Source organism: Schistocerca serialis, unplaced genomic scaffold (assembly GCF_023864345.2).
Source record: "Schistocerca serialis cubense isolate TAMUIC-IGC-003099 unplaced genomic scaffold, iqSchSeri2.2 HiC_scaffold_1352, whole genome shotgun sequence".
Classification (NCBI taxonomy): domain Eukaryota; kingdom Metazoa; phylum Arthropoda; class Insecta; order Orthoptera; family Acrididae; genus Schistocerca; species Schistocerca serialis.
Window position 1 is genome coordinate 1 of NW_026047572.1, and position 24,595 is coordinate 24,595.

At 39.1% G+C, this 24,595-nt stretch overlaps 1 protein-coding gene across 1 annotated transcript in view; it reads right to left on the reverse strand.

Moving 5' to 3' along the window:
- Positions 1–6,371: 6,371 nt before the first annotated feature.
- Positions 6,372–24,595, reverse strand: part of LOC126440160 (probable WRKY transcription factor protein 1) — a gene marked incomplete at its 3' end in the record, with an annotated part of 101,422 nt that continues 83,198 nt past the window's right edge. The window contains exons 4-6 of the mRNA XM_050090603.1: positions 7,027–7,162; positions 6,573–6,812; positions 6,372–6,500 (exon numbers count right to left, since the gene is read on the reverse strand). Of these exons, the coding sequence (XP_049946560.1) occupies positions 6,372–6,500; positions 6,573–6,812; positions 7,027–7,162 (505 nt within the window). The remainder of the gene's footprint in view (positions 6,501–6,572; positions 6,813–7,026; positions 7,163–24,595) is intronic.

A 24,595-nucleotide genomic window follows, 5' to 3' on the forward strand; every position in this document is an offset into this window, starting at 1 on the left:
GAAGTGTCGTCTTCGAATTTTCTTGCCTTGCCTATCATTGCAAATCTTCGTTGTTTTGACGTCTCAATATCATAAACGTAGATCCACGTCTCATCATCAGTTAAGATTATCTCAACGAACATCTGGTTCCCATTTGCGCCATACAAAAGCTCTTCACAGATTCAGAGGTGAAGGTCTTTCTGGTCTTGACTCCATAGCCGTGTGACCAACCTGGCGGCAACACGATGCAGTGTCGGGGTTTTGTGACATGATCCAACTGAAATATTACATTCTTCCGCAGTCTCTCGGACATTCTGTCTTAGACTGCCACGCACAGTTTCGTTGACGTTCCTGACATGAGCGTCATCGGTAGACGTCGAAGGGCATCCTGAACGGGCGTCATCATAAACTTCCGTCTTCGCATATTTAAACCGCGTGATACACAGAATACGGCTTAAGCGCTCAACAACGTAGAATTTCTGCATCATCTTGTGCGTGTCTGTAAATGTTTTCTAGAGTTTCACGCAAAATGTAACTCAACGTGTTGCTCCTCTAACTCTGCCATCTCGAAATTCACAAACTGTGCGACAAAACATTATACTCGGTGAAGCTCTGAGCAATAACTTACGGGCCTACAGCAATGAAACTTTAGACAGTTACACATTAAATACAGGTGTGTACAAGGATGACACCACTTCGTTCCAACACACCACTAGCGCAATTACGAATGTTAACGAAATTTTGAAAAGACAATATTCATTCTTATGATATTTCTATGCCATCTCCTATTTTCAACACCTTGAATTGTTAATTGTGTAGTAGATAACTCTGCATTTTGTCGATATGTTAATGAATGACTGAAACTTCGGAATCCCCTTCAATTGACCATTTCTCAACTGCTGTTAGTGTGGCAGTGGACATTTCGTAATCTTGCACCAGTTTCGGACGTGTTTTCGTCAGTGTTAAACTGTTTTAAACTTTCTGGTGGTGTGATATTCAGAGTTATTGTTTGAGTGGAATGTATACGACATGCCTGAGTAAAAAGAAGTGGTTAGATCTAATGTGTGGAATTATTGAAACCTATTTCACTGTGGAGCGTTACAACACTACCTCCATTCAGATCATTCATTATCAGTTCTCTGCAAGTCCAGGAAATTTTCTTCCTGTAACCATAATGGGATCATTCACCAGTCACAGTTTTTATTTAGAGAGGACTATTCTTGGTTTTCATTCAGATGGCTTGCTGGTTCATTTAACGCAATGGGTAGCTAAATTGTTGTCTGATGACTTAGTTATGTAACAGTTTGTTCCACAAAAATCAGTTAAATACAGCAGCATACTCGGTTGGCAAGGTACTGTGAAGGACTGGTTATCTGTCCCTCCAGGGGGTTCACAGAACTAGTGAATAAGTGCACGGCTGTCATGGGTCCCCAGCCTTTGCAGCATTACTTCCTTTCCATGCTACAAGCTTGTACTTCCACTACCCCCCCCCCCCCCCCCTGTCTACCCATCAGATGGTTTTCTTGGTGCACACTTTGCTGGGATCTGTTTTATGGTAGGGAATCGAGTTTTCACTTCAGACATTTTCTGTAACTTCTCATTAAATAAAAACATAGTCCCTATTCTTGGGTTTGACTAGCCACCTATTTCCAAAGTTCTCCGGAAGTGCATATCGTGCAGAGGAGGTCACCCAATGCAGTGGATGCTCCAAATTTTGTGCCTTTCCATCATTGCACCCTTCGCAATGCATTACTGGCCAGGTAGCCATTGGTGAGGCTGGGTGGCGTGTATGGGAAGAGTTCCAATTCAGAGTGGTGTCACAACAGCAGATGAGCTGCAAATGTAGTAGATGAAGTTATCTTCCACTGGCAGTCATACAGCCCAGCAGTCTCTATGGAAGGGAAGACCTCTCTTAATCCAGAGAGGTACAACCTTAAAATGTTCCCTTCCTTGGCTATGCCATGGGAGAACCATAGGGTTAAGTGGCAAGCAGAGAAAGATGCTCTCCACAACATGGTTTGCATAAGGACTGATGGGGATTCCTTGTTGGCCGCAAAAAGAACTTACAAGACAAGTTTGTGGAAGTGGCAGTCATCTGTATAACGAAAAGTGGGTCAGTTTTGATCAAAACAGCATACCCTGCCCAGTCACAGGTGTTGCTTGCTTACAACACGCTGGGTGACATACAGGTGACTGTCACTCCTCCATAACATTCTAAATATAATTCAGGGCATCATTTGCCGCCAAGTTCTGCTCTTGCAATCTGATGAGCTGTGCACCATTTTGGAGTGAGGGGTGTACACTGCGTTCATCATGAACATGGGGGACCAATGGACAATGGGTTGCTATAGGTGCCTTCATCTTGGCCTGTGAGGGCAATTAATTGCCTGAAAAGGTCAAGGTGATTATATACTGATATGTGATGTGAAACTGTATGCCCCCCCCCCCTTCCACGATAAACTGCTTAAAATGTCAACTGTGGAATGCACCATTCCCCCCTGCTCACCAGGATGCACCATTTTCCAGAGTGAAGATAAGAATACGAGACCCTGGATGATCTAACTTGTCAAGAGCCAAACAAGTATGAGTGGTTGCACCCAGCACGTATAAATGTCATATGCTGCAGCTGTCATGACCTTGCCTGCTTTGGCAACAGTACTCTCACCAGCTTCATCTCAGACAGTGGGGCTTCAGGGCTGCTTGACCAAGCCTCCCCCCCCCTTCCCCATAGTTGGCAACTCTCCTCCTGCTACTTCCACCTCACCTACTTGAAAATCATGGACTTCCCACCCATCAGGGACATTGGTCCCCCACCTCCCAGCCAGACAAGTCATGTTCCTCTGGCTTGCCTAGCCAGAAAGAGGTCCCTTGGGACATGGGACAGTTGCTTCCAGGGTTTCCACTGGTCTGAAAACACTCTAAGAAGAAGTATCGAAAGTCCTCAAACAAGAAAATTCTGGTAGCCCCCACACCACCAAATCGCGCCTGTTGCATTCCTGTGACCAAGGAAGAGATTCTGATGTCCCATGAGGCCCGGTTGGTACCACGTAGTGGAACCCAGAACCTGTATATATTGATGCTATAGCCCCTCAAGCTATGGCAGCACGTGACCCTAAGGCATAGCCACCTCCTTGGTTGCTTTACGGCCCCACAGTACTTCAACATTATTATTCTCCAGTGGATCTATAGCAGTTTTTTCCACCTCCAGGCTGAGCTATGACATCTTTCAAACACTTCCCCTGCCTTCCATATTGCCCTTCAGAAGGCTCGTTATCCACCAATGCAGACCCTGGCCCTTCATTGATAGGGTGGGTATTATAAGACTCGTGCTACCTATGACAGGGTGTCAGGCAGAGTTTGCACATATATTCAGGACACTCTTTGTAGTGAACTTGTGCCTCTTAATACACCTTTAGAGGTTGTGGCTATTTGAGTAAGGGCATTTCAGAATATCACCTACTGCAGTGTTAACCTCCCCCACCCCCAACGGTAAAGTGTGTCAGAATATACTGTAATCATTGGTTTCTCAGCTTCCCCCACCTTTTTGGGGATTTCAATGCCCATAACTTTTTTTGGGGTGGCACTACAATCATTGGCCATGGCAAAGACCATGAAAGTGTACAGCCACAACCTGACCCTTGCCTACTGATTTCTGGTACCCCACAAACTTCAGCTTGGTGCATGCAACTTTCTTGGTTATTGACCTTCGTATCTGCATTCCTTGTCTTCTCCCATCCATCCATCCATCCATCCATCCATCCATCCCCAAGAGAGTCCACGATGACATGTGGTGACCACTTCCTGATGTCTTCTCTGCCGAGATGGGCTCTCAAACAGTGTTGACCAGGGTACTTTCACATCTCCTGTCACCCTTGGCTTCCTGCTGCATGGAAATATTGATGAGGCAGCTGAGAATATGACTGCACTCAATCTTTGGCAGCTGAATTGGAGATCCCCTGTCTGTGGACCTGCCCCAAAAGAAGACAGTACCTTGGTGGTCATAAAATGCTACAGAGGCCATTAGAGATTGTATGTTGGCTCTCCAATGCTCTAAGCAGCACTCACAAAGCACCTTATCACCTGTAAGCAGCTTCATGTTCGGGCCTGCCACCTAACAAAACAACAGAAATAAGTTTGCTGGAAATCGAATCATTAAACCATAAGACTATGTACCTCTCCTGTCAGGTTTGGGCTAAGATCAGAGATCTCTATGGATACCAGACACCTACAGATGTGCCTCGTATTACCTTGAATGGCACTGTCTGCACCGACCCAGGTGCCATTACTGAACATTCTGCTCTTCTTTATGCCCGGGCATCTGCATCTGAGCATTATTAACCTGCCATTTGTCTCCTGAAAGAGTGGATGGAGAAAAAGCAATTATCTTTCACTACACACCACTGGAGCCATGTAATGCTCCATTGAGCAAGTGGGAATTTGTCGGTGTCTTAGTCCACTGCCCTGATACAGCCGTAACACGAGACCACATCCGCATCCAAGTGATTAAACATCTATCAGGGTACTGTTGGTGTCATAGCTTTACCATCTTTAACAGCATCAGGAGTGAGGGCCAGTTCATATCACAATGGCAAGAAAGTATATTTGTCCCAGTACTTAAACCATGCAAGCACCTTCTAGAGATGGGCCATTATAGCCCAATTAGTATCACCAATGCTCTCTGTAATTTTCATGAATGCAGGGTGAGCCAGCAGTTGTGTTGGCTCTTTGGGTCTCGGGATTTTCTTGCTTCGTCCCAGAGTGGAAGCAAATTTTGTGTAGAGGTTTATGAATTCTTATGCCAGATAGGTACCACTGCAGCAAAGTGAGGGAGATCTAGCAATGAAGTGGATCAAAAATCCAAGCAAAGAACAGTAGAGTACCAACAGCCCATGTGCCACCAAAGGATATAAGACTGGACCATGTCTGTCACTTGGAAGTAAGGCAGAGATGCAAATTTCCTGAATATAATGAATCTATGTGGGTTTATTGTGAAAAGTATGTAGTCCCATTGTGCAGTAACAAAAATGAAGTGCTTTAACACTAGAACCGCTGATACTTGGACGTACCTTGAACCACAGCTGGGTCACTAATGACCCACGATTTTTTCCTTTATTTCCCCTATGTCAATGGGTTATTGTTACTGCTAATCAATCTATTGTTAGAAGCACTATGATATTTAGAATGGAATTAACAAAAATAAACCATGTTTACACAAATTATAACTTAATATTTTAAAACTTACATGTATATGCTGAGTGTTTTTACTGGCTACCGTTACATAATGAACACAAATAATAGTCTTTTGATGTACATTTGTTGCACACAGTTTTCTTGCAGATGTGACACTTTACAAATGATTTGTTTCCTTCACAGTTAGACTTTACAAGACAACATTCACTTTTTTTGTCTGTCAGGAATATCTTCAGGTCTGACAGGGACGCTAGTCTTTCTAGTCGCTGCATACTTCTCAGCAAGCTCCTCCACCAGCTGCAGGATGAAATCCCTGCGTTTCAATTTTTTATCATTTAGAGAATTGAACAATACCCACGCATTTATCCCAGCCAAATCCAGCAAGTTGTAAAATGTGTGAACAGGCCGACGTCTCGATGGTGCTTTGACAGACTATTTGCGAGCCATTTGGTTGACCATGTCCACTCCATATTTAGAGCAGTTATAAAACGTAACAGTATCTGGCTTCTTTTTATACCATCCTCAATCGTCACATAAGGATGCATAGTGCTCAGAATCAAGACATTCTTGTTGCTCTTACAATGATAAACAGTCAAGTGTGGTATCATCTTTTTTCAACAATACTGTGCTTTATAACTGTTCTCTTGCCTTCTTGATACAGACTGGCATTTCCGTGCGAGATCAATTTATTGTGCCCACAAGACTCGTAGAATTAGCTTTCAGTGTGTCAGAGAGTGCTAAGGAGGTGAAAAAATTGTCACATGTGACATTTATTCCTTTTTTGAGGTAAGGTTGCATAAATTTTTTTTACAACAAAGCCACCAAGACGCTCATCACTCCACCTAGTATCATCCTTTCCTATATAAGGGATAGCATTCACAATATATTTTAAGTCTTTATCTACCGCCATCCAGTACTTTTGCCCGTATTTGTCCGGATTTGAGGCCATAAACTGCGTGAATCTGCAACGGCACTTTGAAGGAAAAAGCTGTTCGTTGATTGTTATATATGGACCCGGTATGTAGCTAGACTGCGCATTCGCAATGACCTCACTCCAGATTTCTGATACCAAAGCAAACTTGTCTTCTCTTAGTCGTTGTGATCTTGTGGATCTATTGTCAAATCTGAGATAACGCATTGTATCTCTGAATCCGTCACGAGCCGTTGTTGATTTCACAAAATTATTTCCCCACTTCACTGACCACTTGTGTCCAGTTCTAAGCTCTTAGCTCCAATAGCACCATGGACGTACAATATAGCTATAAAGGCTTCCAGTTCTTTAATTTTTATAGTCCATTCATCTGATCTCAGTACACGAGGTGCTTCAGTTTCTGTACATTTTAGAATATGTTTCAAAACTTTGTCCATTATCATTAGATGCTGTGCACTCTAACAGGTCTCACTCACATTTTGTTTTGCATGTGGATATGGTCCTGTCCTATCTTTGAAAACTTTCTGTTGTGAATATCTTCCAGCTGAACAGTCACCTAATACTCCAACTTTCCAGGTTGTTCCATCAGGTGCTACAATATCTCTACCTGAAGGAAACTGAAGTAGTCCAGAACCCTGGGCAGTTTGTTGTCCACACTGACCTTCAGGACATCCACTTCCTTGAGTTGACTTAGTCTCTGTGGCAGCTGTTCCTGTAATAGTAGTTATACATATTAGAACATGATTTAATATTGAATATATTGTGTAATATTAGAACAAAAAAACACCTTCATAAATGTAACATATAACTTGTAAAATTTCAACAGGAAACAATGTATAAACATAAGTGTTGCAATTCAAATTACTGTCTATGCAACATATACATAAACAAAAATCATTATAAAACACACACACAAAAAAGCATACCTATCTCATCAGCATACAGTAGAACCTTCTCAGGAGTAAGATCATCTTCTGATGTAGAATCCAGAACTATTGGCGATGGAAATTCTTCCTCAGATGGAGACTCCAGTGGTTCACCCTCAGATTCATTATCTAAAATCTCATTTAGAGCATTTATAATGTCCGTTATGTGCATAGAAATGTGGCCATGACATATTCGTAAGGTCAGACTTGTTTGAACCTGTCTTTCTCATCCCCTGCTGAAAACTGGAATATCAGCCAGAAGTGAAGTAAAAATGAGTTTCGCGATTATTGGCCGAAAACACTCTAACAATAGGCATGAAACTACATGAAAAATGCGATTGTTATAGCGACTGCACTGGGCGGGTCAGAATTGACCCATCCGCAGTTCTAGGTGAATCTTCATATTTCTCTTTCATGTTATCACCATAAAATGTGAAATGAAGTATAATCACTAATTACATTATTTCATAAAAGTCACAGAAATGTAACACTCTAGGAAATAATACAAAAGAGTGACAAACAAAAAAATTAAGTGGGTCACGAGTGACCCAGCCGTGGTTCTAGTGTTACGGCATTTCATATGCAATAGGACGAAATGGTTAGTACTGAAATAAGCTGAAAAATTTAGGATTAATTCTGTCTTGTATTTAAATAATTTTTCTTCATATAATCTCCTGAGACTTAAGTACTTTCTTTTATTTTTCCTCTCTTCTAATATCAGTTAAGAAGTGTGTGTGTGCATAAATATTTTTGTTTGCTTAAATATTCCTCAAACTACTCTGAAGTGCGTTTCAGAGGGTATTTTGGAAGGCACCATGTGTTTGGATTTCTCCTCATTGCAATTGCATATTGACTGAGTGAATAACGGATGATTAACTGCCTTTATGTATACAGTAAATATCCTAATTTGGTCTTCAGGGTTTCTAAGGGAGCTAAATGCATGAGGCTGAAGAATATTTCTAGATTCTTCACTAATACTGGTTCTTGTATTCTCATAAGGTGACTTTCGTGGGATAATTTGTATCTGTTTTCTCAGGATTATTGCTCCCATCAGTCAAGCAAACCTGTAACCATCCATGACATCCTTCTTCGTATACATTCAGTCAGTTGAACAAATGGTCTGATCCCTCACACTTTTAGCAATTATCTAAATTTGGCCACACAGATGAATTGGAGTCATCCACCTGTTATGGACCTCGTAAAACTGTTCCATTTTGAATTCCTGAAAATTATTATTGTCTTAGTTTACTGTACAATTATTTTGAATCATTGATAATATAGTAAAAGTATGACTTTTTTTCATTTTGTGAAATCCAGAGTTTTACCTTTCTATGCATCAAATCAAGTTACCAATCTTTGCCCCACTTTGAATTTTTTTCATATCTGATTGTTTCTTCTGCAAATTTTTCCTGACAATAATTCATTATTGGTAAGTATCATTTGTGAAAAGTCTGAGGTTGCTATTAGTACTGTTGGTCAGCACATTAACATAAAATAAGAATGAGTAGAGTTCCAGCACTGTCCTCTGGTCCAAGTCAGAAGCTATTCTTACTTGGGTTGATGAGTCTCCATCCAAAATTTCATACTTCATTTATCTAGTGCATCACTTTATCAAATGATTGAATGTTCATACAGTTTTTTTCTTTTTTTAAACTCATGGTCCTGAGTTCAGCAGACATTATTGTGGAAGCGCCTCCCTTCCAACAGGCAGGTAATAAATTTCTTGGTTTCCCTTGTAGTGCTTGACCCAAGTTTGCTTGAACCAACAGTGCTGACCTATGGAATGCGGTGACACACACTTCCTATTTCCACATCTGTCAAAGGGTGTTAACTATCTCTCCCAACCAGTGTGAATGGTGTTGACAAAATGGAAATGGGGCGAGAAGATAGAGGCAAGTGAAAGAAGAGACTTTGTATACTGTCCAAACACTGTCTTTAGTTGCTCCAGCACTAGTAAAGGATGTAGTTTTTGCACATCTGCCTATTGTTTGACACTTTATTTCCATGGTAAAACGTCTTCTCCCATAACCCTACCAAATAGTATAGTGAGAGGAGCCCTCCTCTATTCTTATTACAGTGGTTTGCAGAGTATATATGTAGACATATTGCAGTCTTTGTGATACTGATTTACACTCAAATTTTGTTGATTTAAATTTATTTAAGTGCTGAACTTTATTTTCTTTCAGGAAAGAAAATCTGATGGTGATAGCGATTCATCAGTCTCTCGTAGAAAGCGAAGACGAAGTGATAATGCAGGTAAGCTGTTTACATGCTACTGCAATGTCTCTGTTATGAGAATTTTGTGAAATGTGATCTTCCATACTCAGCAAATGGGAGGTGATTCTCCATTACATAAGTGGCACTTGTCACCCACTTGATAATTCATATTCCTATCCCAGGAAAAAGCAAACAAAAATGTTGTTCATGGTTCATGTTGGGAATTTCTCTTAGAGCTGTCTGCATTCCTGAAATCAGAGGTCATTAGAAGTGAAAATAAATATCTGTATTTTCTAGAATGTAAAAATTCTCTTTCATGTTTGGCATTTATTCATTACTTCATTCACCTCAAGCCACCTGTGTTAGACTATATATTTGCTGGTGGTTACTTGACACCATGCTGTTTGTGGATCTGCCCATCTAATAACATTATCTACACTCCACTTCTACACTCTGCAAACAACTATACAGTTCATGACAGGGGGTACACCTCACTGCCCGTTATTAGGGTTTCTTCCCCTGTTCCATTCGTGTATGGGGTGCAAGAAGAATGATTGTTTTAATGGCTCCACGCAAGCTGTAATTAATCTAACCACCTCCTCAGAATTCCTGTGGAATTGGTATATACGGGGTTGTAATATGTTCTGAGTGGCATAATTTGAATCCAGTTCCTAATACTTAGTAAGCAGGCTTTCTTGGAATAATTCATGTCCACCTTAAAGAGTGTGCTAGCTCATTTTATTAGCAGTTCTGTGACACTCTCCCATGGATCAAACCAACCTGTGACCATTAGTGCCACCCTTCTCTGTACGTGTTTAGTATCACCTGTTGGGTCCTATTTGATATGGGTCCCATACACTTCAGCAGTATTTTAGGATGGGTGATTTACAAGCAATCTTCTTTGTAGACTGACTGGATTTCCCTAGTATACTACCAATAAATTGAAGTCTGCTGCGAGCTTTACCCATGACAGAACTTCAACATATTTTTATGATAATATTGTATTACTAAGTTTTTCATTTCGTGAAGTGCACAGTTTTTAATTTCTCAACATTTAAAACAAGGTGCCATTCTTTGCACCAGTTTTAAATCTCATCAGGCTGTAACTAAACATTGATGTCACTTGTGTCACACTGTACTTCTTTACTCTGAGGTGACGAAAGTTGTGGGGTAGCGATAAGCACATATAAAAATGGCATTAGTATTGCATATGCAAGGCATAAAAGGCCAGTACATTGGTGGAGCTGTCATTTGTGCGAAGGTCATTCATGTGAAATGGTATCAAGCATGATTCTGGCAACATGATGGGAATTAAGACTTTGAACACGGGAGGGTAGTTAGAATTAGATGTATGGAGCACCCATTTCTGAAATTGTTAAGGAATTAAATAGCCAGCAAACTCGCACCAGGGGAGAACAGCATTCTTTTATTTGTTTTTTGTGAAGATGTGAAACCTATTGAAATTCATCAATGAATGAAGGTCCAGTAAGGGGCTGCATGTTTGTCACAGCAGCAAGTCTTTGAATGTAGTAGGAAGTTCACAAATGGTGTGACTTCAGTGGAAGATGCTCCTCGTCTAGGTCAGGCAGGTACAACGATTTGTGACTCCGCCGAACATTGCAGCAGTTGAAGCCATAGTGAAGTGACACTAAATGACAATGCAGCATGTTTACAGATTAATGGGTCAGCACACCACATTATGCATGATGTTCTCCAGTTTCACAAAGTGTCTGCAAGATGGGTCCCACGGCAGCTGACTCCTGAAATGAGGGAATGACATGTTGATACTTGTGAAGATCTTCTTGAGCCCTTTGAACAAGAAGGTGATGGCTTCCTTGCAAGAATCATTACTGGGGACAAAACCTGGGTTCACTTCCACCAATGGGAAACGAAGAAAGCCAGCAAGGAATGGTGCCATTCCTCATCACCAAGTGATTTCCATATGTTCGGACCACTCAAAGGCGCAATGGGAGGAAAGAAGTTCTGTTCTGATGAAGTGGTGCACCACGCAGCGCATGAATGGGTTGCGTGGACTACCAAAGAATTTTTTTCTAAATGAATTTATACACTTTGTAAGTGCTGGAGGACTTGCGATGAACGTGGGTGAGATTATATTGAAAAGTGATACAGCTTTGTACCATTTCTGCACAGTAAAAAATATTAAAAAAATATATAAGGTTTTCATTTGACTCACCCTCATACTTATTTTACTCATCTTTTCAGTGGTAAGCAGACAGTGATTCTTTCCAGATGAAAGGCAAGGCCTTTCATAAAAATCAGTCATATTGTATACCAGCTGTGCTGTAATTTCCATGTCATGTTTAACCTGAACTTGATCACCAAACAGCTGTTCAGAGACCATCTCAAATTGCCGCAAAGAGCAAAATTGACTACGCAGTTGCAGAATATGCTGCCAAGAAAGTGATACTCAGCTATTACCTCACTTCATAATCCATGGCATCTGAGTTCCCAAGCATTCTCGCCTCATCACTGCCCTCAGCTACTATATCAGATTCCCTGACATAAGTAGAGGGTTTTGCCTTGTCATTGCTTTCAGTCTCAGAATCCTCCATGTGTCAGTCTTCACTAGCTCCTGTCCCAGTCACATGTTCACCTCTGCCCCTGTCCTGTGCCTTGTCTTTCTCTCTCTTCACTTTCAATTCCTTTCCAACACAATACTTTTCTGTCCCGCACTTACTCCCATCACACTAAATTGCACATTACATGCAACATCTTCTTCTCTGCCAATGGCTGGGCCATGTACAGGCTGTTACATTTGAATTCAGACTGCAGGAAGCATTGTTCTTTCTGTGGGAGTTCATTTTTATGTTGCCTAATGTGGACATGCATTAATATCTCCCACAAATGCACAACTGTGATAAGAAAGGACTTCCAGTCTCTTTAAGAGTCACAGTTGCTATAATTAAAAAATTGCCTGATTCTAAGACTCATCTTGGAATCCATTCAAAGTAAAATTCTCAAACACAGTTCAAAATGAAGGTAATGCCATATAGTTTTTTGTGGTAGTTTTGTGCTATTTTAAGGACTTACATATATCATAATTTTCATCATGATTAACATTTGTTCCAAAAACACAATTTTAAATGGAATAAAAAGTGTTTTATATAATTCAGCATTGATTTAATAACAATGTTAGTAAACTTTCTATGGTACCTTCAATGAAGGGTTATAGAGAAAATAAAAAGGAATTGAAATAGTGGCAAATGCTGTTGAGTGCACTATAGTGTATTACACAACCTCCATGAATCATGATGACACCATCATTGATAGACTGCTGTTCGTTTCACTGTGGGAGGATGCTGAGAAGTGGCACCTGAAGAAACGACCTTCTTTTTGTTCCCATGATCAATAACCAGATGGCATGAGAAGGAAAGAGGCTTTCCTTCTCATTCTGTCTGGTAAGCCTCCCATGACCTGGGGTTCAGGCTGACTTTTCTGAACTCTGCGTCTTTTCCTAAATCTCTCTCTAGTCCTTATCCTTCACAACACATCCTTCCCCTTGAACACTTCTGCCAGGAGGAGGAGCCACTGGATCCAAAAACTAGCAAAAATAATACCTTTATTGAAACTTCCTGGCAGATTAAAACTGTGCGCTGGATCAAGACTCGAACTCAGGACCTTTGCCTTTCACTGAAAAGTGTTCTACCATCTGAGCTATGCAAGCATGACTGACACCCCGTTCTCACAGCTTTACTTCTGCCAGTATCACGTCTCCAGTAAAGCTGTGAGGATGGGCTGGATTCCTGCCCTCCTCCCTCCCCTTTCCCCTACATGTTGCCTGGTTCTTTGTGCCATTTTGTTTCACCTTTCCATGTGTCTTCTTCCACTGGTGTTGTCACAGTCATACTGTGGTGTGGGGACTGGGATGGGTGGGCATCATCATGTCTAGCACCTTAGAGATTCCACCTGCTGTCACCTTCTACAACATCCCTCATGTTCTTCAATTTCCCTACCATCTCAGCATTTGTTTCATCTCTTTCTTTGCGTGTTTTCCTTTAGCATTTATTGCCCTGTGTCATTAGTGTTTTTTTTTTGTAACCCAAACAGACCTTCCCTGAGGTTGGATTCTAACAGCTTTTCCATTCTTCTGCTAAGAATTAGTGTTAGTATTTTGCAGCCATGAAATACTCTCACCTGTCAGTACCTGCTTTCTTTGAAAATGGAATCATTACACTCTTCTTGTAGTCTCAGGGTATTTCACCTGTCTTGTACACCTTGCTCATCAGATGGAATAGTTCTATTTTGTCAAGGCTGCTCTCCCAAGGCTATCAGTAATTCTGATTGGATGTTGTGTACTCCAGGGACCTTGGTTTGACCCGGGTCCTTCATTGCTCTGTCAAATTCCTCCTGCTGTACCATATCTCCCATCCCATCTTCTGTCTTCTGTTTTCATAAAGTTGCTTACAGCTTCACCTCCTATGTATAGACCCTCTATTATACTCCTTGCAGTATTACCTTCTTTATTTAGTAGTTTCTGTCTATCTCAGTTCTTGATATTCATACAGCTGCTAATGTTACCTCCAAAGACCTCTTAAATTTTCCTGTTGGCAGTGCTGATCTCTCACCTTGTGACATATGCTTCTAAGTCCTTAAATTTGAACTCTAGCCTTTCCTGCTTAGCAATTTTATACTGCCTGTCACTCCTTTGTAGATGTTTGTGTTCACTTTTATATGCTTCATTTGCTGCATTTTTATATTTCCTTTCTTTTATCAATTAAATTCTGTTCTCTTCTGTTGTCAAAAGATTTCTACTAAGCCTTGTCTTGTTACATAACTGATCTTCTGCTGCCTTCACCATTTCATAACCCATATTCATTTGGTCTGCTGCTGCAGGGATGGGCAATAACTTTGGCTTGGAGCCATTCTTATGTAGGCAGAGGTTAGCAGAGGGTCACACCTATTAAAATGATGGCATGCAGTAGTCCACTTTGCAGTTCAGGAAAGCTATAAATTGTTGCAAAAAATTCTGTCTTGGGAGGCCAGACAAAAACCACTGTTCTGTGTTCCTTTCCTCTGTCCTAGTGTGATTAAATTGCCTAATGCTCCGTCCATAACTTACAATGACCTCTGGCTCTTTCAGCTTATTCACATACCATCTCCATAATTTCCTACCTTTTTGCCATTTCTTCAGTTACAATCTGCGGTATATAATCAGTATATTCTGGTCAATCTGCATGTGCACCTTGATATATCTTAAAATCTGGACCCATAATTCAGTCTCTCTCTCAAAATTATATAATCAATCTGAAACCTGCTGGTGTCTGCAACTCTTCAGTGTCTGTAACCTTCTTTCATGATTCTTAAACCAAGTTTTAGTGATGATTAAATTGTGGTCTGTGCAGCAATGTACCAGGCAGCTTCCTCTTTCATTTCTTTCCCTAGTTCACATTTTCCTTCTATTTTTCCTCCTCTTTCTTTTCCTACTATTGTATTCCCATCCACCATCACAATTAAATTTCTGTATCACTTAACTGTCCAAATAAGTTCTTTTGTTTCACCACACATTTCTTCAATTGCTCCATCTGCAGAGCTAGTGGGATTGTAAGCTTCGGATACAGCAATGGGTTTTGGCTTCATGTATCTTGTCTACAATAATCTGTTAACAATGTTGTTCACAGTGGCTTGCTTGAATTGTTGTTTGTTGTTTTCTTATTCATTATTACATCTACTCCTACATTACTTTATTTGATTTATATTTCCAGCCCTGTATTCATCTGGCCAGAAGTCCTGTTCCTCTCGCCACTGAACTTCAATAATTCCCATTATATTCTAACTTTAAGCTATACATTTACTTTCTTAAATTTTCAGGCATCCCTCCCAGCTTAAGGACACAATTTACCATCCTCCAACATGTAGAGTATCAGTTGTGTTTCTCCTGACATTTTACAGAGCAGTCCCTACTTAGAAATCCACATGGGGGATCATTTACATGTGTGGGATGTTTTACTCAAGAAGATGCCATCGTTTAACTGTAGAGTAAAGTTGCATGGCCTAAGGACAAATTACGGCTGTAGTTTTCCCCTTGCATGAAGCTGTTCACTGTACCAGCACTGCAAGGCCATGTAAGTTGGTGTCACAAGGCCAGAGCAGTCACTTGCCCAGACTGTTGCACCTTCAAATATCAAAAAGGGTGCTGCACTCCCCTTCACCAACCACACTTTTGTCTAATCTCTGAGCAAATACTCCTTCGTGGTTGCATCTATGGTACGGCTGTCTGACACCACTGAGGCATGCAAAATCCCAAAGAAAATGTACTGGGCGACTCTTAGAATGGATCATGTTTGTCCCACACACACACACACACACACACACACACACACACACACACAAACACACAAACACACACTTATGTTCATTCAGGTGGACACAAGAAAGTCTTTTCATTTTGCCTGTCTGCAGCTCAACAAGTCATCTTTATGGTGGATAGCAATCCATCTTCTTCAGAATGTTGTTAATATTCCAACTTGGGTTTTCTGCTGTTCAATTGGTGCTATTTTATTCCATGATGAGACATACTTGGTTTGTCTTTTATTTGTCATATATTTGTGCCTAAATTTTGACAGTATCTCAAAACTGATCAGTTTTTTTCCCTGACGATCAGGAGCCCAACAACCAGCCAGAGAGGAGACTGGTGGTGAGAGAGGAGAGGAAGAAGAAAGAGAAGAATTAGGAGAAAAAGAAGCAGTAATGGTGAGTTTTGTCAGTAGCATATGGTTACCCCCACAATCCTTCCTGTTTTCCTTTCAGGGCACTCAGTTTTCATGTGCATGGAGCTCCAAGCGATGACAATAGACCTTCCTTTTGTGTGCTGATATCCATTTCTCTAACTATTTTTTTCATCTGAGACTAAATATCCCCCTGCAGAAGTGCATTATTTCTGGTAAGTCACAATTTGTGTCATCAATTAATTTCCTTTCTACATACACCACCCACCTTCTGAACTAATAGTGGTGTTCAATATGTGTTTTTGTACACTGGTAACTACAAACTACAGTCCCCGCCAAATGTATGCAGCACATTTACTGTGGAGCCAACGGAACCAATGACAATTAGAAGTTGCTGTCTTGGTGTGGCTCATTGTGCTACCTCCAAGTTATTAGCCAGCACTACCCCATTGTGACGTTTGCCTGCTTTATTTCTTCTTTGATAGTTCTTGGAGTCAAAGTATTGCGTTGTTATACTGGCTGAGAAATTGGGGATGGAAGTTCAACACTGAGTACTGTAAATGATGTAGCCTACAGTTGCACAGTTGCGTTTCACACTGCACTGTTCACAACCCCCTAATATTACACAGTTAATATGTCCAGTTTGCTATTGGTTAACTTTTGATAAGCTTCATTAATAGTTTGCAGGCAGACATCAGCATACTGCTGCAATAGTTCACCACTGAACATCTATGAGCAGTAAAAACCCAACCACACAGTTCATGCAGAATAATATGGTATGTGTGACACTACTGAACAGACACTGTCATTATTTTAACACATGCCTATTTGTGTTGCACTAATTTCATGGTTAAGATGAAGCATTGTTGTTGATCTAACCAATATAAGTGTATCGTTTAAAAATCGGCCATGGTCTGATTGTCTCGGGACTAAAAATCAGGTCTTTATATATCCACACAATAATAGATACTATAAGTATACTTAGTTTGATGTTTGTTACAGAAATGACAATTAAAACCTAACTCATTCAATTAACTGAATGTGTTCAAAAATTCCACCTTTTTTAACAATTTCTTCTACCAGAAAGGTCAGGCCAAATTATTTTTTAAATAATGAAATTAACAGAAATAATTATCGAAACAATACTTTTGGCAAACCTGGTAATTGCTTGGGAATCAATTAAGGGCTGGCTTTGCTAATATGTTATCGAATGATGACTGAGACACATCAGTATACCAGGAATGAGTTCACTGACCAACTTACTGAGGAATTGGGTAAGAGTGAATTAATAGATGTCAGAATAGTTGGTACTGACTTAAGAAACAAGGAAGCTTGTAATTCTGAAGGCTTGGGATAGGGATTGCTAAACTTCTACTGCCCTTAATAGTTTGAGAATGGATGCAAAAACCACTACTAACCTTTGTGGAAAATATGTTATCACTTTATGCAGATTGGAATGTCCACACTGGGTTCGCTCTTGATTTTATCTTACAGTGAGAGAACACTCCTCACACTGGCTCATACATTCACAAGTTATTCTATTGTGTCTGACCCAAGGAGAGACACCACAATAGGTCCTTGTGGGTTCTCTGTCTGGAACTTCCCTACACAGCAGACACTCACAAACAGTATCCCAGTTTCATAAAAAATTAACTTTTGTTTAAGGAAAAATAAATCAAGAGAGCATGTTAAATATCAGGATATTTGTACCTACATGATATTAGTCAATTAATGAATTACAGTAATTTTATTGTGCATGTTGTTACCTGAAGCAAATCTGAACAAGTCTCATGTAGGGATTTTGTACTGTTTGATGTTCAGTGGTAGATTTGACCACTGTTTTCTTCCAAGATCTCAATTCCAGCTGTCCTCAGGCAGAGTGTCAGTCAACCTGTTGCCCACTCTCTATGGATCATGATTTCTCAGTCAGCATGTGAGCCCCATAGCCTTTGATTTGGGCACCACCTGAAACAGTATCCTCAACAAGAGAGTTCTTCAAATAATCATTATTTCTTCTGTTGTAAGAAGGAAGTAACCCTGGCAAAGTTTTCCAGTTTTGTGGTAATTCTTCTTGTCTATTCTTCATTAATATAGAATGCCAAAGGAAAATGTTGCACCTCAGAAGAATGTTGTTATTGCCAAGTTACTACTGTTTGTAATATTCCACAGATGCTGCCAATGCTCAGTTGTTTTAAATTGCATTTTCACTGTATTTACTTGTACTTCCATCAATGAAATCTGTGTATACACACTCAGCAATACTTCCATGAATGGCACTATCTACTAAAAGAAGTCCTTTGGTCAATATTTATCACATTAGAAACTTTTATCTCAGATGGACATTATCTTTTACACTTGAAAATACTGGAAAATTACTTTTTAACAAATTAACCATGTACTGGTAACTAAGTTTTCACTCAACTACAGTTATCATTGTCCAGTCCCCAAAACTGTTTCAGCTTAACTTCAGTTATTCTTTCATATTAAATGTTTTTTGAACACGAAAATTCTGATACTAATACTGCTGATTTTGAGGTGACAGGTAATGTACAGTAAGAGAGAAAAAATGCAACAGTAATGGCAGGTTGCCCAGTTATGTTCAGAGATTTCTTTTAAATCACTGATTTTGTTTGTTGTGACCCATGAAGCAGTGTGTAAAACAGTCAAGAAGGCCAGTGGAGAAATGGCAGGTAAGCAGCTGTTAGTATATCACTTGGCAATGAATTGACATTGCTTATTTCCCTTATGATGGTTGTAGAGGTATTACAGGCAAAGTTTAAACAGATTGCTAGGTGTGCTCTGGAGAAATAGGTGCCTATAAAGTGAATTAAGGTTGGGAAAGACCTACTGGGCTTTAATACCGAAATCAGGAAAATACTGAAGCAAAGATTAGTCGAAAGATTCATGCGTCTATGAAAAGATGTGTGTGAAGCGTGCAACTACTACCACAGTCACATTGTAGCAAAAAAGATGTCAGGGGATCTGAGAATATACTGGTTCTATGTAAAATCAGTGTCTAGGGTTAAAGCTTCTTTGCAGTCATTCATTGACTAGTTCGGTGTGGCAGTTTAAGATAGCAAAATAAAAGCTGAAATCTTGAATTTTGTGTTGAAGAAAGCATTCATGCGGGAGAAATTGTACAAACACACCATTGCTTGATCATCACACAATGTCCCATATGGATAACATAGTGGTAAGCATCCCAAGTGTAGAGAAACAACTGAAAGGGTTGAAAACAGAGAAGTCATCAGGTCGAGGTTGAATCCCAATTTGGTTTTACAAAGAGTATATTATGGAATTGGCACTTTGCTTAGCTTAGCTTAGCTTTGATTTGTCATGAATTTTTCGCTTAGTTCAAAGTCCCAAGTGACTGGCAAACAGCACAGGTGACTCTTGTATATATACAGGGTGAAAGAATGGATCCACGAAATCACAGACCAATATCCTTATCAGTTTGATGCAGAATTCATGAACACATTCTCAATTCAAATATCATGAACTTTCTTGAGACTGAGAAGCTTATGTCCACAAATCAGCATGATATTTAGAAAGCATTGCTCCTTTTAAATGTCACAGTATATTGTGTGAGAAAAGGGAACATGAACTATGGATGATGAAGGCCAGCAAACAGTTGACAAATTAATATTGTTCTTCTTAAAAATTTATGCTTTTAATTTCAACTCTCATTATTTACAGATGTAGCTCATGGAAGATACTTAATATAACAATGAACACAATTCATTTGTAAGGTTTGACACAAAAATGCTTTGTGTGTTAACAGTGGAAACATTTTGACTCTGTAATTCAGTGTTGTAACATTATGACTGATCTTGATATCCACTCAAAATTCACATTGTGGCACTGCACTACTGACAGTGCCAGTATCATCAAACTCGTTTTATCTTCAAAGAATTGATATCATCTTCAATGATACTAAGCTCAAGTACCACTGATCCAGTCATAAGTGTTTCCTCCCTCACTGCACAAATTTATCTCTGATGATGCTAGAAAGTCAAAGTGTGTAACATCACAACTGTTGGATGATGTGGTTGTTTGTTGTTGTGGTCTTCAGTCATGAGACTGGTTTGATGCAGCTCTCCATGCTACTCTGTCCTGTGCAAGCTGCTTCATCTCCCAGTACATACTCCAGCAGTCTACATCCTTCTGAATCTGCTTAGTGTATTCATCTCTTGGTCTCCCTCTACGATTTTTACCCTCCATGCTGCCCTCCAATACTAAATTTGTGATGCCTTGATGCCTCAGAACATGTCCTACCAACCGATCCCTTCTTCTAGTAAAGTTGTGCCACAAGCTCCTCTTCTCCCCAATTCTATTCAATACCTCCTCATTAGTTATGTGATCTATCCATCTAATCTTCAGCATTCTTCTGTAGCACCACATTTCGAAAGCTTCTATTCTCTTCTTGTCCAAACTATTTACCGTCCATGTTTCACTTCCATACATGGCTACACTCCACATAAATACTTTCACAAACGACTTGCTGACACTTAAATCTATACTCGATGTTAACAAATTTCTCTTCTTCAGAAACGCTTTCCTTGCCATTGTCAGTCTACATTTTATATCCTCTCTAGTTCGACCATCATCAGTTATTTTGCTCCCCAAATAGCAAAACTCCTTTACTACTTTAAGTGTCTCATTTCCTAATCTAATTCCCTCAGCATCACCCGATTTAATTCGACTACATTCCATTATCCTCGATTTGCTTTTGTTGATGTTCATGTTATACCCTCCTTTCATGACACTGTCCATTCCGTTCAACTGCTCTTCCAAGTCTTTTGCTGTCTCTGACAGAATTACAATGTCATCATCGAACCTCATAGTTTTTATTTCTTCTCCACAGATTTTAATACCTACTTTTTCTTTTTTTTACTGCTTGATCAATACATAGATTTAATAACATTGGGGAGAGGCTACAACCCTGTCTCACTCCCTTCCCAACCACTGCTTCCAGTACGTGCATCTCAACTCTCATAACTGCCATGTGGTTTCTGTACAAATTGTAAATAGCCTTTTGCTCCCTGTACTTTACCCGTGCCACCTTTAGAATCTAATAACACATATCTAATAACAATATTGTTACCAATAGAGAGGGGCTAAGTAATATTTTTAATGATTACTTCATACACATTGCAGAATCTGACTTCTGTACTACAGATAATGTAAAAGTTGGAAATCACACTGAGGTGAGGCCCACAAGAAATAGACCATGGCACGTACATCCCGAAGGTAGGCCGAGCTCGCTCAACTTGGCACACAAACTGCATTTATATACCTATTAACTAGTAACTAGACGTGTATGTACAAACAAGAATTGCATCTTCTACTGGAAGTAACTACTATGAAGTCTTACTGTTACTAGTCCTACAATGATTGTAAGTCCACAAGGTTACTGATAATTTGTTATGGCTGTAATGTGATATAATAAAATTAAAATCATGCCTAAATTATTATCTGTTGCATAAGGCTCTACATCTTGCATGAAATGAGGACTGTTAATCAGATGAGACTAAATGCTATAAATGCTGTTTATGATGAGAATTGATCTTCAATTTCACTGTATGACGAGTAATAAGTGAGACCTCATAATAGCAGATTCCAGTAGAAGATGCAATTCTCGTTAGTACACATACACCCAGTTGAGAGCTAACAGGTCTAAAAATACAGTTTGTCTGCTGAGTTAAGTGAGTGAGGGCACTCAGGCCTACATTAGTGATTTCTGTGCCGCGGCCTGTCTTTCTCATGGGCCTCGACTGAGGTCAACTCAAACTTAGTTCTCTTTGCTGATGATACAAGTATAGTAATCACACTTGACAAAGAAGAATTGACTGATGAAATTGTCAATAATGTCTTTCAGAAAATTACTAAATGTTTCCTTGTAAACAGATTCTCACTGAATTTTGATAAGACACAGTACATACAGTTCCGTACAGTAAATGGTATGATGCCATTAATAAATATAGACCTTAATCAGAAGCATATAGCTAAGGTAGACTATTCAAAATTTTTAGGTGTGTCCATTTATGAGAGATTAAATTGGAAGAAACACATTGATGATCTGCTGAAACGTTTGAGTTCAGCTACTTGTGCAATAAGGGTCATTTCAAATTTTGGTGATAAACATCTTAGTAAATTAGCTTACTGCTGCTATTTTCACTTATTGCTTGCATATGGCATCATATTTTGGGGTCATTCATCACTGAGGAATAAGGTATTTATTGCACAAAAGCATGTAATCAGAATAATAGCTGGAGTCCACCCAAGATCATCCTGCAGACGTTATTTAAGGATCTAGGGATATTCACAGTTGCTTCTCAGTATATATACTCTTATGAAATTTGTTATTAACAACCAAACACAATTCAAAAGTAATAGCAGTGTGCATAACTACAATACTAGGAGAAAGGATGAACTTCACTATTCAAGATTAAATCTAACTTTGGCACAGAAAGGGGTGAATTATACTGCCACTAAAGTCTTTGGTCACTTATCAAATAGTATCAAAAGTATGACAGATGACCAACAAGTATTTAAGAAGAAATTAAAAGAATTTCTGAAACACAACTCCTTCTACTTCATAGAGGAATTTTTAGATATAAATTAAAAAAAAAGAAAAAAAAAACAAATAAAAAAATTAAAAAAATATATAAGTTGTTATATTAACTTAATTATTTCATGTATTGGAAAATCATTACGAAATATTGTATTCATGATTCATGGAACTAGTATTAATCTAATCTAAACCTGATCAACTCCCTGAACTTTAATTCAAGCACACTTTGCAGCTCATCAGAGAATGTAAAAACATAAAATCTGCTGGCTGGGATGAAATTTCTCCATTTTTACTTATGCAGTGCCAATATAATCTAGCATATCATTTGATGGCTCTAGTTGTGAGGAGTGGTCTGTGATAGACTAAAATCATCCACCATTAAACCTCCCTACAGAAAAGGTGATAAACAGTTAGTGGAAAATTAGACCACTCACTTCAACTTCTGTTTTTAGCAAGTCAATCAACAAAATCAGTCTGAAATGTGTTAGAGTAGTATAATATGCACAAACTCCTGAGAGATTTTCAGCAGGGCTTTGCAAATGGTTGCAGGACCATGACAGCAGCACTAAAATTTATGCTGAAATTTCTTGAGAAAATCATTGAAGGCATGCAAGGAGCTTGGGTTTCCTTAGATCTATCACAGACTTTTGATAGGGTTGATAAAGAGGTACTCTGGTCAAAACTGGCCAGAGATGGCATCAGTGGAAAAATTTTGCACCTAAATACGTCATATTAGAAAACAGAAGACAGTGTACCAAAATCCCACACTATAATGGAGAAACATTAAAAAGCTACACATCAAGGGCCAGGAATATTAAATTCTGTGATCATGAGGGATTGATAATTGATGCCCTCCTTTGTGTAAGATATGCCAGTGAGTTCCCAAATAAATTCAAAACTGGTATCTTCATTACAATGTATGCAGATGACGGTTCAGAATTTATTGGGGAAATTGTGTGTTTAATCTTGTCATGAAGGTAAAAAATTTTATAGATATGGCAAAGTCAGAGTTAGGAAATAAAATTATAAGTCAATTTACAAAAAAGAAGTATAATTTCCTTCAATGTTGGGTACTTGCAAAATTGTACCAATTGTCAAGATATAATGTGTTAGGGAAAATCTGCAGTGAGTGTAAGTTTGTAGGTATATGTGTAGACAGAAAACGGTTATGGACACAAGAAGTTGGCAATGTGTGTTTGTTAGACTAATATCCAGCTTACATGTTTCAAGAAGAATAACTCCATATGTCAACACCCAACAATGAGGGTAGGCCTAATGCATTTCAGTTTAATGCAGCCCTTTCTTCCAAATGCTTCAGTATTATTGGTTGGGGCTTCAATACCTCATTTGGGCAGAGTTTTTAAGCTGCAGAAATGAGCTTTGAGAATGTTAGGTAAGAAAGATGAAAGAACATTTTTCAGGGAATTAATAGATTTTAAAATACTGTCTGTCTGTTCTATGTATGTATTTGAAGCAATAGTACTGGCTGTAGAAGACAAGAAATATACATGTCATAAAACAGAAATTCATGAACAAAACTCTGTACGAGTAGAATATTACCATGTGGCAGACAAAGACTGAAAAAGAATTGCAAATGGTCCATACACTAAAGGAGCAAAATATTTCAATGCCCATCTGTTAACTACTCAAAAATTCTAAATGCATTGAAAATCATAGCTCACTGAGCAATGCTACTAGAGCCTACCATAGAGACTAAAATTTAATATATTATTATGTAAAATAATTTAGTGTATACTTCAGTACCTTTTATAACATAGATTGTATTCTGCTGTGTTTGTTGTACTACCAAATGCAATGCATGTGATCATATGTTTCACACAAATAAATTACAAATTTTCCAGCAATGGAACATCAGCTGTATTAAAATGTACTACATTTTTTCCCAAGCATATCAGTTTTATCTTCAACATCCACTGGTGCATCATCAAAGTTTTCAAAACCGCATCTCTTATCTTGCTACTGTGTCATCACTGAAATTATTTTCTACTGAGACATGATGATGAACTGATATACCTCATCTTACTTCATTTGAGAAAGTCAGAAGGATATTCGATGTCCCTTGCCCAACACT